This window comes from Lytechinus pictus, chromosome 19, assembly GCF_037042905.1.
Source record: "Lytechinus pictus isolate F3 Inbred chromosome 19, Lp3.0, whole genome shotgun sequence".
Lineage (NCBI taxonomy): Eukaryota > Metazoa > Echinodermata > Echinoidea > Temnopleuroida > Toxopneustidae > Lytechinus > Lytechinus pictus.
Genome location: NC_087263.1, coordinates 9,368,072 through 9,387,470, shown reverse-complemented (window position 1 = coordinate 9,387,470; position 19,399 = coordinate 9,368,072). Strand labels below are relative to the sequence as shown.

General features: G+C 36.6%; 1 protein-coding gene across 1 annotated transcript in view; it reads left to right on the top strand.

The window, feature by feature from the left end:
* Positions 1-19,399, top strand: part of LOC129283071 (receptor-type tyrosine-protein phosphatase beta-like) — a 100,729-nt gene that overhangs the window by 54,141 nt on the left and 27,189 nt on the right. Inside the window, exons 30-39 of the mRNA XM_064113748.1 lie at positions 1,637-1,900; positions 2,489-2,746; positions 6,643-6,912; positions 7,933-8,208; positions 9,086-9,358; positions 12,032-12,331; positions 13,690-13,953; positions 15,651-15,781; positions 16,314-16,406; positions 18,366-18,438. Coding sequence (XP_063969818.1) covers positions 1,637-1,900; positions 2,489-2,746; positions 6,643-6,912; positions 7,933-8,208; positions 9,086-9,358; positions 12,032-12,331; positions 13,690-13,953; positions 15,651-15,781; positions 16,314-16,406; positions 18,366-18,438 — 2,202 coding nt within the window. The remainder of the gene's footprint in view (positions 1-1,636; positions 1,901-2,488; positions 2,747-6,642; positions 6,913-7,932; positions 8,209-9,085; positions 9,359-12,031; positions 12,332-13,689; positions 13,954-15,650; positions 15,782-16,313; positions 16,407-18,365; positions 18,439-19,399) is intronic.

Genomic DNA, 19,399 nt, shown 5'->3' with positions numbered 1-19,399 from the left:
ACTTAATATCATTCATTGTAGTCAGGCAAACACTATTGATTGCATATAATGATTGCACAAACATTTCACAGCAAATTATTTTGGTATTGATGGTCACAAGCCTTGGTATCGTCCAGGGGTATACAGTTTTCATTGCATCAATAATTCATTCATGATGGAATTGGTACATGTATCGTTCATCGAAGTTAGACAATCATTATTGATTGCATAATTGCAGAATTTATAGCATTTATTCATTCTAACCATTTTCAATGATTGCATAATTGCACTAAATGTGATTGCACTTACTTTTGACATCAAAATATACTTACAGTGTAAAGCCATTTTTACATTACATAGTTTATTACAATTATATGTACATGTATCATATGACACATACATGTAAATGTAGTTTATGCATCAGTGAGTAAAACAATTTGAAGTAAGGATAAAAAAAAGAATCATTTGCCGGATCTGAATTTCATAAAGAATATTACATGTCTCAATTATCCATTTGTGCTCTCTGAAATACCACAAAGAAAGAAAATGACCACTTAGAAATAAAGTGAGTTTTGATTCTTTGAAATGATGCCTTGATGTCCGTAATTGTGCATTTAAAGGAGAATCTAAGCCAAATTTAGATCGTCACCCAGTTACCAATTTGAATTTACATAGTCTTTTCAGGGATATCAATTTCGCTTATCTGGTTTGTTTCAAACTTACACCCTTAAATTAATATATTTTTCTCCTCTCCAGCACATTTTATGACCAAATTTTGATTCTTCTTTAATGAGGATTAAAAAAAATACACAGTGAAATTTTGCCAACATAGTGCATTGTGATCGTCCCTCGTAATTTGAACTATGGTACCATTGCATGTGTATAGATCAGTGAGCTGTGTACAATCATCAATGAATCATGTTGCTCTAATGTTCATGTCTGACCGAGATGTTATTGACTGACAAGTTCATCATTGCCTACTTTTTCCTCTTGTTTTGTGTAACAGATGCACTGTTCAACCGACAACTCAAGTTTTCATTTATCCAATGTTTATTCAATCCCACCTATCATGTTTTCATTCATCATCACAAAGTATGTAACGTGTGTAAAAAAGTATAGCTTTCTTCATGCCAAGTTTTGAGATGATATCACGTCATGGATCATGATGGATGATATTTAGTCAAATGGGTGTATACATGTATTATGATTTATACTGTGCCATTGAACGTGTACATGTACATGGCATCTTAGAACAAAATATTAAATGACAATTCCTAAGAGTGAAATGCCTACATAAATTCAATTCCTACAAAAACAAACAGGTACTGTATGATCAGGGGCCCCTCTTACAAACAGTTGCAATTGATTAGATCAACCTAAACTGTATGGAAATCCATCAATGTCATACAATGAATGTATGAATATACATCATGTCTAGAAAATATTTTAAACAAAAATGCATTTTAGATGTTGATATTGCTAGCTTTTTATATTTGTAGTTGACCGGATCAATCTGAACTCCTTGTAAGACAGATCCCTGATAAGATCATATTTGAGATTGAGAAACTGCATCCACTTTTTATCAAGAATTAATCAACTTGCTTTTAATTACATCTAATCTAAACTTGACTCCTCATTGTTAACGTCTACTGTGCAGTACCTCTTAGTGCCATTCTCTCTGCCGACTCTTCAACAATAAACTCTGTGAGTGCCATGTGGCCCTATCCTGGAGGGTTGGTCGAAGACTTTAACGTCGAGTGTAGCAACGGCACCGAGAGTAACACGACTTTGACAGCCGATGAAGGTTTTAGCTACGTAGCAAGCTGCGAGGGCGTCTGGAATCCTGGAGATAATTATACCATGGTTGTTACGAGTTCCAGCAACGGAGAAGTTAATCCTGCAACCATCGTGCTGACAGCTTGTGAGTGCAAGCAGCGATGTTCAATTTAAAAAACTAGTCATGCACGGATATTTGTGCTGTGTTGTTTTTGTGCAATACAAGTTTCAGCTATACAAACTTGAGCAGTGGAGAAAATAATTGTGCTACCATCGCACTGACAGCTTGTAGGTAGTGGTGTATATTCAATATTAATTTTCCAAAAAAGGTATTGATATTTGTGCGATGGAGGGAGAACGTTTTATATTATTTTCAAAGAGTGCAAGTCACCCACAATACATGTATAATCCTTTGAACAATTGACCAGAATTAAGAGAAAAAAGCATGATTGTTTCAAATATTGTTTTTTTTTCCAGTTGACCAGAATGAAAAGAAAAGAAAAGCATGATTGTGTCAAATATTGTCAAAAGGTTGCTTTGAAATTTTCAGCATTACTCTCTCAGAGCTGTCAATAAATTCCTAATTAGGGCTTTGTACAACTAACGTAATGCTTTGGAAACTTTGTATATTTGATTCTTTATTCACTACATGAATATTTTTTTAAACTTCCTGTATTAAAGTAAAATGCAAATAAATGATTACAAGTTATCCCTTGTGAACTTTGAACTGTAGTACCCCTTAATGTGGAGCTTACAGCTGGCAATTCGACAACCAACTCGGTAACAGCTGGCTGGGATTTCCCAGGAGGAGTCGTTGACGAGTTCGAAGTCGATTGCAGTAATGGTACCGCCAGGACTGACAATGTGTGTGCGGAGTATGATTTTGTTGCCTTGTGTGAGGATTTGTACAACCCGGGAGATAATTACACTATGATAGTCACCAGTCTTAGTAATACGCAGAGAAATTCAGCCATGATCGTAATGACAGCTTGTGAGTAGACGACTGAAATACGCCATTCGGTACTCATCATCATCATCGATGCATAATTACACCCACCTGCTCAACATTCCTGAAAGCTCAATACAATTACATCTCATTGCGTTTATAGCAATGGGGCATTGCCAGAAATTTAGATTCATTTTCCAAATTAAGCCTGCATGTACATGTAATTCCCAAATCCAAGCATGAATTAATTGATTAAACGTAAATTTGTAGTTAGTTCACGTTCAGTCGAAATTCAACTTTCTTCTAAAAGCATTTTACGTTTGATTAAAAGGGGATTTATTCTTGATTTGCAATTGAAAGTTAGTTTCTTGCAACGCCCCATAGAGTGATAAGTTACATCCTGCAAATTTCAGCTATGATCCTGTTCCGTCTTTACTTTGATGATAAAAAGCCAGCTAGCACCAATAGTGGAATTTTCCTTTATGAAAAGAGGAAAATGTTTCCTTTGCTGTACATGGACCCAAAAGCATAAGCATGATGGCAAATTAGTGTTTGTGGATCATGGACTGATATCATTCATTTTATCAATACATGAACCTCTACCATTGATGTCCATTTACATTAACATTTCACAGCAAACTACATGTACATGTATTTGGTATTGATGGTCACAAGTCTTGATATCATCCAGGGGTATTCAGTTTTTATTGCATCAATAGTTCATTAATGATGGAATTGATGTCATTCATTGTAGACACACAATCACCTATTGATTGCATAATAAGTGATTGCACAAACATTTCACAGCAAACTATGTGGTATGGATGGTCACAATCTTGGTATCGTCCAGGGGTATTTAGATTTGATTGCATCAATAGTTCATTAATGATGGAATTGATATCATTCATTGTAGTTGGACAATCACCTATTGATTACATAATAATGGTTGCACAAACATTTCACAGCGAACTATTTGGTATTGATGGTCACAATCTTGATATCATCTATGGGTATTCAGTTTTGATTGCATCAATATTTCATTAATGATGGAATTGATATCATTCATTGTAGTCAGACAAACACTATTGATTGTATATAATGATTGCACAAACATTTCACAGCAAACTATTTGGTATGATATCATAAGTCTCGGTATTGTCCAGGGGTATTCAGTTTTGATTGCATTAATAGTTCATTTAATAATGAAGGAATTGATATCATTCATTGTAGTTGGACAATCACCTATTGATTACATAATTGTTGCACAAACATTTCATAGCGAACTATTTGGTATTGATGGTCACAATCTTGGTATCGTCCAGGGGTATTCAGATTTGATTGCATTAATAGTTCATTAATGAAGGAATTTATATCATTCATTGTAGCTGGACAATCACTTATTGATTGCATAATAATGGTTGCACAAACATTTCACAGCAAACTATTTGGTATTGATGGTCACAATCTTGATATCATCTATGGGTATTCAGTTTTGATTGCATCAATTGTTCATTAATGATGGAATTGATATCATTCATTGTAATCAGACAAACACTATTGATTGTATATAATGATTGCACAAACATTTCACAGCAAACTATTTGGTATGATATCACAAGTCTCGGTATTGTCCAGGGGTATTCAGTTTTGATTGCATCAGTAGTTTATTTAATAATGAAGGAATTGATATCATTCATTGTACATGTAGTTGGACAATCACCTATTGATTACCTAATAATTGTTGCACAAATATTTCATAGCGAACTATTTGGTATTGATGGTCACAATCTTGGTATCATCCAGGGGTATTCAGATTTGATTGCATTAATAGTTCATTAATGAAGGAATTGATATCATTCATTGTAGCTGGACAATCACTTATTGATTGCATAATAATGGTTGCACAAACATTTCACAGCAAACTATTTGGTCAGTATTGATGGTCACAATCTTGATATCATCTATGGGTATTCAGTTTTGATTGCATCAATTGTTCATTAATGATGGAATTGATATCATTCATTGTAATCAGACAAACACTATTGGTTGTATATAATGATTGCACAAACATTTCACAGCAAACTATTTGGTATGATATCATAAGTCTCGGTATTGTCCAGGGGTATTCAGTTTTGATTGCATTAATAGTTCATTTAATAATGAAGGAATTGATATCATTCATTGTAGTTGGACAATCACCTATTGATTACATAATTGTTCCACAAACATTTCATAGCGAACTATTTGGTATTGATGGTCACAATCTTGGTGTCATTCACGGATATTCATCCTGATTGTATCAATAGTTCATGAATAAAGAACTGATATCATTCATTGACAACCATCATTATTGATTGCGTAATAATGATTGCACGAACATTTCACAGCAAACTATTCGGGTAAGAGTGTCAAAAGTCTTGCAAGAAACTTACGTTCAATTCCAAATCAAGCATACATGTAAGTCCCAAAATCATCCATAGATCATGAGATTAAATGCAAGTATGTAGTTGATTTGCATTCAATTGCAACTCGTGCACCACTGAATTATGGTTGATTTTTTAGGGGACTTTTGTTTGATTTGCAATTGAATGTTAATGTCCTACCAGTATCATCCAGGGAAAACTGATGGTACATGTATTTATTCATGCAAACCAATGATTGTATTCTTTAGCTACATGTATGATTGTGTCACCAGTCAGTGAATTGAGAATTGATAGCATTTATTTATAATTCAAACCATCTCCATTGATTGCATATTTGTACTATAGGTGATTGCACTTACTTTTGACATCAAAAGATTCTTAAAGCCATTTTTACTTTACATGGTTTATTACATATATATGTCTCATATGACTTAAAGTAATATGACACATAAATGTAGTTCATGCATGAGTGAGTAAAACTACATGTATTTGAAGTAAGAATCTAAAAAAAAGAATCATTTTCCAGATGGTACATGCATATGAAAAGAATATTACATGTCTCAATGATCTCCATTTGTGCTTTGTAATACCACTAACAAAGAAATGACCACTTAGGAATAAAGTGAGTTTTTATTCTGTGAAATGATGCCTTGATGTCCATAATTGTCCATTTTAAGGAGAATCCAAGCCAAATTTAGGTCGTTACCCTGTTGCCAATTTGTATTTACACAGTTTTTATAAGGATCTCAATTTCGATTAAAAATAGCCTTAACATTCTCATTGCTTATCCGATTTCTCAACCTTTCACCCTTTCATTTAATATATTTTTCTCCTCTCTAACACATCTTATGATTTTTTGATTCCCCTTTAATAAAGGATCAAAAAGACACAGTGAAATTTTGCCAACAAAGTGCATTGTGATCATCCCTCATAATTCTAACTATGGTACCTTCATGTATAGGTCAGTGAGCTGTGTACAATCGTCAATGAATCATATTGCTCTCATGTTCATGTCTGTCCAAGAGGTTATTGACTGACAAGTTCATCATTGCCTAATTTTTCCTCTCGTTTTGTGTATCATTCTAGATGCACTGTTCACCGACAACTCAATTTTTATTTTTCCAACATTTCTTAAAATCCCACATATCATGTTTCCATGCATCATTACAAAGTCTGTAAAAGTGTGTTTAATATCACTTCCTTCATGCCAGGGTTTGAGATGACGTCATAGAAGATATTTTATCAAACAGGTGTATTTTATGTATTATTACCTATACAAGTCATTTTATCTCTTCATTCATGTCATTTTACTCTGTGGAGTGCATGTCGAAAAGCGTCAGTATGTCCATTTTTAATGCTATTTCCCAAATTTTTGTTTATGTGTTTATGACTGAAACCTTCATCAGATTCTTTAATTATAAACCAACTTCATATAAAAATAGAAGTGAAACATCAAATAATAGATGACATGAACAGGTATCCCTTTATTCGTCCAATTTGGGTCTTCTTTTCTCACAGTACCTGAAGCTGTTAATCTTACTGAAGCAAGCGAGAGTGTGACGACAAACTCTATAGCTGCAACATGGGATATGCCCAATGGTATCGTGGAGTACTTTGAAGTTTCCTGCTCAGATGAAGGAACTGCTTCTCCCCCCAAAGTTGACTCCTCAGCCATTCGGATGGCTTCTTGTGACGGTCTTCCAACTCCAGGAGATGACTACGAGATATCTGTGACGTCGGTCAGCTACGGTCAGCGTAGTCAGACGAACACGATCACAATCACGGCATGTAAGTTTATCATAGCGATATGAGAGAGAAAGAGGTCCTTGGATATTAAACTTTGATGGGGGAGTGGGTATACATACTGGCCTGACCAAATTCACATAGGTCTTTTTTTTAATCTGTGGATTAAACCAAGAATTGTGCAGATTTCAATTTCAGTAGATCTAAGTTTTACAGGGGCCGCAATGAAGTACATGTATGATATTGATATGTTGGCTGAAGAAGAATCCCACTTGCCTTCCAAGATACATGTACATACATGTATGAGCATGTATGTGTGGAATCAAACACGTTTGTGACATATTCTACACCCAACTTTATGAACCTACAAATATGTTCTGGAGTTCCTCTGTGCTACATGTAGATATAAGTCAAACAAAAAATGCTGGATGTGTACTTTGTCTCGAATACCGAAAGACATGTTTAATTTTTAGCTGATACGTTTATCTGTTGTCACACGGTGTTTTTTACTCCGTCGTGTGACAAGAGATCAACAGCTATTTACTACCACAACAGTTTATTTATCTTTATTTTCATTAGTTTTATTTGTGGCAAAAGAAATACAATAAAATACAAATAAAAGAAAACTGAAAGACCAATCTATCGGTGGCCAGGGATAGCCATAAGGTTCAACCATCACTGGTTGATTATAAACATAACTTAATAAAAATACATAGACGTAAATGTCATCAAGACATATTTAGATATACAGTTGTGCAAAAAAAAATTAGTGAACCTCACCACAAAATGAACTCTTTCATGCTGAGTGTTGAATGTATACAACAACACTACAATGTTCAGCGAAACCAGAGAAACAAACTTTATTGAATGTAATATATTATCACCTGACTTCACAATTAAATATCTAATGGCAGAACTTGAACATTTTAAATCTGTTCGTTTTCCGGCAGGGTTCACTTATTTTTTAGCACCACTGTATATGAAAATCAGCATCTTCCATACTAAGGAATTCATTCTTTTTCATTCCTGCCTCATTTTTCTTTCGTCATGCATTCTCGAAATCAGTACCAGAGGCTGTAGACCTTGAAGAGGGCGACTCCAACACAACTACCATATCCACTACATGGACAGTCCCAAACAGTGTGGTGGATACCTTCAATATCACCTGCTCGGAGGGTAATGCCTCCCCAGCGTCCATTTCTGTGAACGACAGTCAACAAGGGAACACCTTGACGGCTTACTGCACGGAGTTACCACGATCTGGAGAGCAGTATACCCTCTCGGTCGTTGCTATTAGCAAGGACAAGCAGAGCGCCACCAGTGTCATTGAAATCTACGCATGTAAGTGGACCGGTGCTGGAAACTATGGCCCGTATTCTGAAGTTGCGTTTGATTTAAACTCTGGTCTATGTTGGTTTCACGACATGTATGTATAGTTGATTGTAACATCAATTTTTAACAGTCATTGGTTCAATATACCAGCTCATTTGACTCGAGAATCATTCTAAACTGTCTAGGGGCCCGTTGCAGAGAGAGTTGCAATCAAACGCAACTCACAAAATCTTGCGCAACTTAGCTTTTAGCCAATGAAACACCCGTATTCGGGACTTGCGCTTGATAATTTGAGTTGCGTTTTAATGCAACTTTCTGCAACTGGCCCTAGGAAAGATTAATAAACTAAGGTAGTTTTCTTCACTTATAAATTTTTTTGTGAAAATATTGTTTTCTTGAAAATGCACTGTGCTTCTCTTTGTTTACAAAGGACATTGTGCAAATTTCCTATAGAAAAAATTATGACACTGATGGATTTCCATAGCATTATCGAAGTTTGTAAGACTTGTCTTCCCATAATTTTAGCACAAGGTTAGACAATGGTCTAAGTTGAAACAGACTTCATAATATGGACATACGTATGAAATCTTTATCAATTCTTGATGGGGGGATAGCTTTAATGTGCTGGGAGTATTTACCTTGAAAAGGTGCTTGGTTGTATCAATGTACTGTATGTCATTGCAAAAAATGCAAACAAATTTGATAGCTACACTGTACATGTATTTTCCGAGTTCAAGGAAACTCACGTAAATGTTGTAATTTGACGTTAATGTTCATGCTGTCTCCGATGGCCACTATTTCTGTTTCTTTGGGTGACCTTGATAGACTGGTTCGACTCTTGTTGTATTATCATTGCATTGATTATCATTATCTTTCATCCATTTAGTGCCGAAGGGAGTTGACCTCGAGGAAGGGCCTTCGACCCTGACGTCGGTCAACGCATCTTGGACGAAGCAGAATGGCACGGTAGAGAGTTACAGTATTAAATGTTCCAGTGGCACTGCGTACCCACACACCATCAATGATACAAGTGAAGAATCGTATTCTGCAGCTTGTGAAGACCTGCCTGACCCAGGAGATACGTACAATTTGCAAGTCTTTAGTGAGGTCGGAACATCCAACAATTCCAGAGCTTCAAGTATTATCCAGCTAGTGGCAGGTGTGTATTCAAATCATATTTAGTAAGGATGTTTCTGTAGGTTTAACATGGACACATAATAATGCAGTTCATGTGCAAACTGGCAAAGTTACATGTATGGTTTATAGGTGCCTCAAGGTCTGCCCAGTGCCCCTTGTTTGCACATACGCATATCTGGGTGATTCTAATAAAAGAAGATAATGCGACGGCTACAAAATGTACACCTGCAATACGTGATAGATGTTCATTAAACAATCCAACTCAAAATGGTGGAAAATATTGAACTTCGTGCATTTCATATAATGGCCTCAAAATGCAGCCTTTCTCAACAAAATGTGTGAAGTGAATGGATGCGCAGAAACCAGGCACCATTTATTTTGTTCAATATGAAAATGACTGGGCAAGGTTTTTTTCCAAGATAATCAAATAAATTTCTCTCAAAATTTTCATGAGATTTTTGGCACACTTACTCATAAGATTATAAGGAACATTATCAACTGAAAAATTTTGTGGAGTTTATGACAAATTCAAGTTAATCTTTTACATGTAGGTGCGCAAACCTGGGGCCCCCTTCATATCTTTTAGTGCAGCAGCATGCTTACAAATTCATCAGTTGAACCTTGGCGAAATGATGTGCCGAGTGTGCTTTACTTAAAATTTAGACATTGCTGGTTAGAGGGCGCCCTCTATCTCCCAGAGAGAGAGCATAATAATGAACCTGCTTTTGATCTGCCTTTACCCCTTTGCACAGGAATACTGCAATATTGCACATTCATACATTAAATTCAACAATCAATCATTTTTCGCTCTAACCTTTGTATAGAGAAGCTAAGAAATGTCTCTTTTTCTTGGTTATGATCTAAAGAACGATCCTCGATGTCAATGGTACAGATTGGAAATCTTGATTCAGGGACTTGGTTTTATAATTATGAGGGGAGCAATAAAAAGCTCTCCTAGAACTTTTAAGGAGAGCGGTAGAGGAGCACTGCATAAAGCTCTTCTTCAACATACAAGGGGAGCTTTTTGCCCAATTAACAAAATGGATGGAGGAAATGTATGTACTATAAAATTACAATCAACAACCAAAGGAAGTATAATTGTTTTACAATGTATTGTAATTAGATTGTGTGTTATAAAACCTGTTTTAGTTAGGTTTTGACTTTGGCTAAAAGTTAAGTCACTGACAATTTTTTTTTTTTTTTCGGGGGCTCCATTTTAAATATTTTGTCAAATTTCGGGGGCTACTTTTTGCATTTCGAGGGCTCTTTTTAAATGCTACTTTTTTGTATTTTGAGGAATACCTGTTCACTTATTAATGAATTATTACTTTTTGTTTAATGTTGTATGATTTTTAAAGTTATTTATCATGTTTAGAATCTTGGATGTGGGTGTGTGTGGATGGGTGGGTGTGTGTGTGACTGTGAGTTGGACTTGGATATAAATGAATTCAATATCTAATTTCTACTCCATCTATTCCAGTACAATACTCTAGTCAGCCATGTACATGTAATAAAGGCCCACATACCCTAACTTTTCCTGAAGTTCTTTGAGAACGCAGATCTCCATGAAAATTTCATTTCTCTATGGGGGAGTCTAAATTTGGTGAGAATGTATTCATTAAGAACTTAAATATACATAACAATGAAGAAATCATCAAACTTTATTGGCAGTTTTGAATAATATTCCTGAAATGTAAACTCTGTCTGATACAGAAAATCACCATCATTGAGGCCTTTACTGAGCGAATTGTCCCCCAGAGCTCTGGCAGAGAGACAGAGCTCCAACTGGCTAGCTACTGTAGTAAAAGCGCCAATGCGTGAGCCTGCCGCCGGCCTTGTAAAAAAGATGGAGCTTTGTTTGATGATTTATTGTCTGATATAATACCTCATCCCCTAGACAAAGAAAACAAATGATTTTTTAGTTATAATTTATAAATAAGACAACTTATTTTGGAAGTTAATAAGCCGTTTTGAAAAGCAAAGCCGAATGACAACTCACCAATGCTAGGTTACTAGACTCTGGGATTTATTTCCTGTGTAATTCGAATTATTTTATCACAGAATTGTGATATCTGTAGGGGAAACATGTGCATTCGAAATGGCACATAGTGGTAGTCATAATGGACCCCTATACATGCAACTCTTTCCCGACCGTTGCGTTTATTTTTTTTTTCCATACCTGGTACCATGTGTATGGAAATACGTGGTACAGAAAAAATAACGCAACTTCGGAATTTGAAACTGTGCTACTCGCTACTTTTAAGGCTTATTCATGATTTTGAGTGTGGATTTTGGATGATTTTTAAATGGTAAGCGGAGCTCGAGCATATGGCACTAGTGGGCCGTTGAGTTGTTATCACTCGGCAATAATTTCGGGGGCGACATTCAGATTTTATGTCGCCCCCGAAAGCATGATTTTGGGTGATTTCGAGGGCGACTTTAGGCATTTTCGCGCAGGTCAGCTATCGCGAGGCGCGCTATTAATCGCGCTACCAAAAATGGATTAAGGCGCGCATGTAGCGCGCGATCGCTCTCGCGCGCCTTAAAATCGAGTCCCTGCTTGATTCAATGAAAATGTTATGAAAGCAGTTGTCATTATTATCCCCCAGTATTAATTCAGTGTGCAAAAGTCCAAACATTTTCCCATCTTAGAAAATTTGATTGATATTGTGTTGTTTTCTATCCGGCATTGCAGTGCCCGAGTCAGTTGAAGACATCTCCGTGACCAGTTACACCACAACCAATGTCACCGTACAGTGGCGTCTCAAAAATTGCTCAGGCTGCGTCTACAACTACTTCCAGTTGACCTTTAAACCTGATACTCGGGTACCAATTGAAGAGGTGTACATCTCAGATCAAGTAGAGTATACTACCGAGGTGTCCGGTTTGGTCCAGGGGAGGAACTATTCCTTCTCTCTGGTGTCTGTGAGTGGGGTTGGCGTGGACAGTGCCACACTGAAGACTAGCGCAGCAGAGACAGTGGAACAAAGAACAGGTAATTCACGATAAATGATTTAATAAAAAGGGAAGCTGAAATGAAAAAAAAGGTAGGGAAAGGGGAGAATTAAAGATGATATTTAGTTCTAGTTTTGCAAAAACTTAAGTGACATTTGAAGGTATACATGTATAATAACCCAATTAAGAACTAAGAACTTGTAATTGACTTGATTCTTCAAGTGACATGCACACAGATAAACATGTATGGGACTATTTGACCCCGTAGTTTCAGCTGTCATATTATACATGTATTTTTATTGTGAGGGCTTTTGAAGAGCAAATCTTTTCTGATGTAGGGGGGTTTTTAATGATAATTTTCTTATAAAAAATGCATTATGTTTAAGGGAATGAGTTGGCTCAGTCAATTAAGCATCTGCCTGTAGAACCAAAGATTGTTGTGTAGTTTGCGTCCACCCTGGACGAATGACTGAAGGCCGCCTTGTGTGTTAACTACATGTAGCCCATTCCCTGTTTCCTTGTTTCGTAGATGAATTGAATTGAATTGAATTTATTAGAACATCACTGGCAATTGCCAATATTTTGTTCTAAACAAGAAGTACAAAATGATACAAAACAAATATATAAAACAAATATACAATTCAACACGAAATAATACAAAACATATATACAATTCAAGGAATATATGCAGATAAACAAAAAAAAAACAGTATTTTATCAAAAAGAGAAACAACTTACATGTATGTCTACTTATAAATAGTAAATAATAGAAGGGAGTGATAAGTATCGAGGTGACATATATACACATATACATACATACACATATACACACATATATACATACATACACACATATGTATACATAATATACATATACTGTACATGTATATATATATATATTTACATATACAAATATACACAATCAACATAGGAATCATTTGGATAGATACTTTGACAATGATAATATAACGACAGATGTCCAAGAAAAGACAAAGAAAAGATAAAGAAAGTGAGGGAGGAAAGGGAAATAAAGAGGAAAGAAGTTCGAGAATGGAGAGAGCGGGAAAGAGTGGAAGAATGTGAAGAATGGCATTACATGTAAAGACAATGTGTAAATAGATGCAGGCTATGTTAAAGTGGAAAACACACTTCCTTCGAAAAAGAATGTTAAATGCATGCCCTGTGTATGTTGGACAGTCATCATCTTTGCTTGTTAAGAACCCACCGGGGAAACTCCGGTGTAGTGGTCCACCTGTGCTCCCCCAATCAGGAGCAGAGACCTGAGGGTGACAGTGATTCCTTTCGCTTTTTCAACTCATGGGCACAGGTGATGCCAATCAGCAAATAAATAATATTAATGGAATAATAAGTACTTTGCTTCTAAATTTATTCATCCAGTTCCTGCCACTCCAACCGAGTTGAGCATTACCCCCACCCAGCGGACACTCACCGCCGTGTGGAAATCTGTCGGAGATGTTGACAACTTTGACATCACAGTTACACCAAACCATGGGAGTGTTGTGTTTAATGGAAACCTTAATCAACCGTCTGCGGAGATCTCTGACCTTACCCCGGGGACGACATATAGTGTTAGCGTAGTAGCCCTCAGCGGTGATGAAAGAAGTGAACCAAAAGTGGGAAGCACCCGAACTCTGACTGATAGTGAGTTTTGATAATCTGTTCCATGCAGTAGGTGATTTCTAGTGCGGTGTTGGTTTTAGTGTTGGATGTTTGTCTTGGTGCTCTTGCTTTAGTGTTCGTGTTGGAATTGGTGCTGGTGTTGAGTTGAGGTTGAATGTTAATACTGATTTTGTGGTGTTTGTCTTGGTGCTCTTCTTAGTGTTAGGGTTGAATCGGTGCTGGTGTTTAGGTTAGGTTGAATGTTCATACTGACATTGTGGTGTTTGTGTTGGTGCTGGTATTATGGTATAAGGGTAAATGTTCATACTGACATTGGGGTGTTTGTGTTGGTACTGGTGTTGAGGTTAGGTTGAATGTTAATACTGACATTGTGGTGTTTGTGTTGGTACTGGTGTTAAGGTTAGGTTGAATATTAATACTGATGTTGTGGTGTTTGTATTGGTGTTCAAGGGTATGTTGGCATTTGGAGTTGGTACTGACTTTTTTTATGGTAAGTTCCCAAATAGCCATTCGTTTGGAAAAAATACTACGAGAGGGTACTAGATGCAACCGTGCTAAGGTCAGGATAATAATAACATTATCATGTTAAGCTGGGAGAACAGTTTTCAGAACTGAAGTGGCTACCCTTGGTAAAATATGACTTATTATTATTATTACTACAAGTTTGATATATTTTTATAATTGAAAAAAAAGATTCAATGTTTTTTTAGATGATACTTCAATGTCATTTACAGTATTAATCTTTTTGCTGAAGCTTTAGATGGGCTTTGAATAGAGCACCACCTCCTTAGGTACTCAAATCTGGCCAGGTTGCCTTACCCATAATGCGACGTGCTGAGAATCCATGCATATTGTGATTCATCCAGTAAACTTGAAAATATTATATATACATGTAAATAATGTTTTAATGATTTAAAATTTCTAAGTAAGCCAACAGTGGTTCTATTTAGAAATTCCAATCATTTCCAGGGTCCCGTGACACAAAGGTTAGCGATTGATCGTACGCTTGATTTTTACGATTGATTGTACATTGTAGTCAATGGAATCAATTGTAGAAAAATGTTCTACGATCAATCGCTAAGTTTTGTGTTATGGGGCCCTGGTCCTAATTTATAACTGACTAACATTCTGAGAAGTTAGTCTTGTAATACAGGCCCACTTGAAAGATATAATTTACTACTCAGTCCATTCTGTCACAATAATCATGTTACTAAAAAAAAATGTAGTTTTCCTCTCAAAAAATTTTAATTTCTCTTTACAAACTAAATTATATGCTCATTTGTTATCTGTGCTATGATGGGCGCGTTGTGGTCTAGTGGTTCTGACTCTCGTCTTTCAAACAGGGGGTCGTGTGTTCGAAGCCTAGCCATGGCGTGTTTTCCTTCAGCAAGAAATTTATCCGCCCTGGTTGCATTTGAACCAGGTGAGGTGAATGGGTACCCAGTAGGATAAATTCCTTGCAGGCTCTTAGCATCGGCGATTGTAGCTCAAGCTAAAGCCAGGATAATAATAGCAAGCGCTTTGTACCCTCGGGCAAAAAGTGCTATATAAATCCAATTATTATTATCATTAATAGTTATCGCAAAAAGGTATATTTTAATATTAGCTATTTATCACATACATTCAATTAGAGACCACACATATTGTTAGTCAGTTCACTTCCTATTGACATTCTTTGTATGTAACTTTTAAAACTTTCCTTTCTTTTTTTTGCACAGAGCCAAGTCCTGTCCGCATCCCTCTTGCAGAAGTAATAGATAAAAACAACATCTTTCTCACGTATGAGGCTCCAGCAGAACCTAATGGTGAAATCACACATTATGTTATAAGCTATGTTGGAACAAGAGGTGTAAGTCAATATTGCATATACAGTGTATGATGATGATTGTGCTGGTGGTAATGGTAGTGGCATTGGTGGTTGTGATGGTGATGATAAGGAGGAGAAGAGGGATGATGGTGATGATGATGATGTTGTGCGGGTGGTGATGATGGTGATGATAAGGAGGAGAAGAGGAATGATGATGATGATGATGGTGGTGGTGGTGGTGGTTGTGATGGTGATGATGATGTTACTGATGATGGTGATGGTGGTGGTGGTGGTAGTGGTGGTAGTGGTGGTAGTAGTATTGGTGATGATGGCGATGATGATGATGGTGATGAAGATGATGATGATGATGATGATACTGATTATGATTGTGGTAGTGATGGCGATTAGCGGCTGTACCATGGTACATGTACAGGTACATATATATATTTTGCTAGCATATTCTTGTATTCCACTCCATGGAGGCATTCTCCTCCCAAGATGAAACAAATCATCGTGATCTCGGTGCCCATATTCCACAGTAACATATCAATTATCTTTTAATACTCATCTACAGGACCTACCGATTCATGAGTCCCCTTCCTTCACTGAAATAGGACTGACTAGGACAGTCAATGAACTGCGAGCAGGGTTCACATACGTATTCACAGTAAGTTAACAAAAATGTCTCTCTTTTTCTCATTCATATTGCATTTGTATATATTTTTCTTTGTATAATTTGAAAACAAGGTGAAGGTCAAGGATGAGCCTGCGCCTATGAAGATTTTTAACAGAAATATGGTGCAATATATTAAAATGCTGTTGGTCATCAAGAGCATCTGTCATATCTCATTGTTGTAAAATAATTTTTTTAAGTACACCGATGTAACAGTATACAAATAGCGAATAGGCATGAGTGCGATGGTGCGAGATTTCGCATGAGGTGAAAGAAAGATGCTCTATTCAACGAGGCGTTAGCCGAGTTGAATAGAGCGTCTCTTTCTTTCACCGAATGCGAAATCTCGCACCATTGCACGAATAAGAATATTCGCTATTTGTGTTGTACAACGCCTCGGAATATAGTGAAAATATGGAAAAAACAAGAGTTTATCCCTGTAGTAATCTATGAAAAGGGAGCAAAAATACTGAAAGCGAAAAGCAAAATCCCACAAGCGCACATGACCCTGGGCAGCATTTAGCTAGCAGGCTTATACGCGTATTGCACCTTCATTTTTACTGAGCGCAATGAATTAAATCGTATTGTGATGTCACGTACTTAAGCCGTGCAACGGTACATTTTGGACGGTACATGTACGTCTTTTGTGCAACGGTACGAATGTTTGACATTCAGCCTCCCATTTGCTCGCGTACAACAAGCTAAGTAGGCGTTGTACAATATACAAATAGTGAATAGGCATGAGTGCGAGATTTCGCATGAGGTGAAAGAAGGATGCTCTTGCATAGAGTGTTTCTTTCTTTCACCGAATGCAAAATCACGCACCATTGCACGACTAAGAATATTCGCTATTTGTGTTGTACAACGCCTCAGAGTTTAGCAAATTTATGAAAAACAAAGAGTTTTTCCATGCAGTAATCTATGAAAAGGGAGCAAAAAATTGAAAGCAAAAAGCAAAATCCCACAAGCGCACATGACCTTGGGCAGCATTGCGCATTTAGCCAGCAGGTTTATACGCATATTGCACCTTCATTTTTACTGAGCGCAATGAATAATATCATATTGTGACGTCACCTCCCAAAGCCGTGCGTGCAACGGTACACTGTACATGTACGTCATGTGTGCAACTGTACAAATGTTTGGCATTCAGCCTCTCATTTGCTCGCGTACAACAAGCTAAGTAGGCGTTGTACAATTTAAAAAAAAAGGGGGGATTAGGGGGTTCTTTCAATGAGATAAAAACAAATAATTGAGTGAAGGTACATGTACGACAGTGCACTTTCATTGCTTTGAAAATGACCCAAAACCTGGAAAAAAAAACATTCCTATTTTGTCAGTTTTTCAGTAATTACACACTTTCTGCCAGAATCATTTAGCATATATCTTGATGGTCATTTTATTGGATACTAGAGGGTATTATCTTGTCAGACCAAATGTGATTAAAATGCACAAGCTGTTTAATATGAGAAATACAAAATACGTGAAAAATCTGTCAAGGTATTGTAAATTCATTATATCCAAATTTTAATGTCATCTTAAATGTAGTTGCTGTTTTGGTTACTGTCTCGTATTAAGGCATGATTTCAGATTTTGTTGGATTGCATCCGCACGTGCTCAGTGGGGGTATGTGTCTTTGTGCCGGTCTCCGGATACTCTCTGGGGTGGGTGGGTCCATTTGTGCCAGTTACTATTATTGCTCTTGTATTGTACATACATGTCTGTTTATTATCATCATGTTTGATTCTTTATTTTCTTTCTTTTTATTGATTTTTTGTTACCTTGGTATTTTTCTTATGCCTATTATTGCCATTGTTATAACTTGTTATATTTCTTCTATGCCCCCAGGAGGGGCCATCAAAGAAATAAAATCATTGTCATTGTTTGAACTCATTTTTAGATAATCACCACTGGCAGTTGTGCTCAATTTGACCATTTTTTATTTTTCCCTAACAGATCATCGCAGTGAATGATGGGGATTATGAAAGTGACCCAGCGTATACTGAGCCAGTTACAACGTTCCAAGAAGGTATGTATATTATTGTCTCCTCCAACCACTGGAAAACATGAAATGAGAATGGAGAATAGGTGCCCATGTAGCTGTGAACTGCATTAGACATGTACAGGTAGATCTGAGGGTTCATTTAGCTGCTCCTCATCGTCTTACCTTCATTTATTGTCACAAAAAGCAAAAATTGGACTTAAATTTGTATACTGCTGCACTCTCAAGTTCGCTTTTATGCGCCAAAAGGAGATTGCATAATTACATGTACCTACGCAGGGATGGTGAAAATTAGTGCATATTTTCATACTCACAGAACGTTGTTAACATGGTATTGTACAAAAGCAGGAAATAGGACTTGTGATGGATTGTGGGTAATTTATCCAGCTGGAATGCGTAGAGGATCGGAAGAATTGCAAAGTACATGTATCGTGTAGACTGGGATGAGCAAGGGATTACTCAAGGAAAGACGTCTGAATCTTGACTGAATAGCCAGGAGTCCATGTTCCAGATAGATCACCTTTTTCTGTTCTTTTCCATGATATTTGTAATTGCATTTCATCACATTTGTTTTTTAAAGATCAAGGATCAGAATCACATCTTTGTGTAATGAAGATAAATGACTGATTCTACTAGGAATATCTGTTCAAAGGCCTGACCTGTTCCCTTCATATCTGGTATTTTTTCATCTCCAGTTTTTTTTCATGATCACTTTCAAATCATCTCTCTACAATTGCCCGCAATCGGACCCTTCTCTTGTACTGTTGTGTTGAAAATGTTGGACAGATTCTACTAGGAATACCTGTTCAACAACCTGCCCCTTTTTTCCCTTTTCTTATCCATGTTTTCTTTAAAACTGCTTTTCAACTCAGTGGTCTTTAATGGCCAATCATCAGAAGCTTCCTTTGCTGTGTTGAAGATGTTGCAAGGATCATTTTTAGAGAATCCGTTCTACAACCTAATTCTTTTTTCTTACGTGTATTCGTTA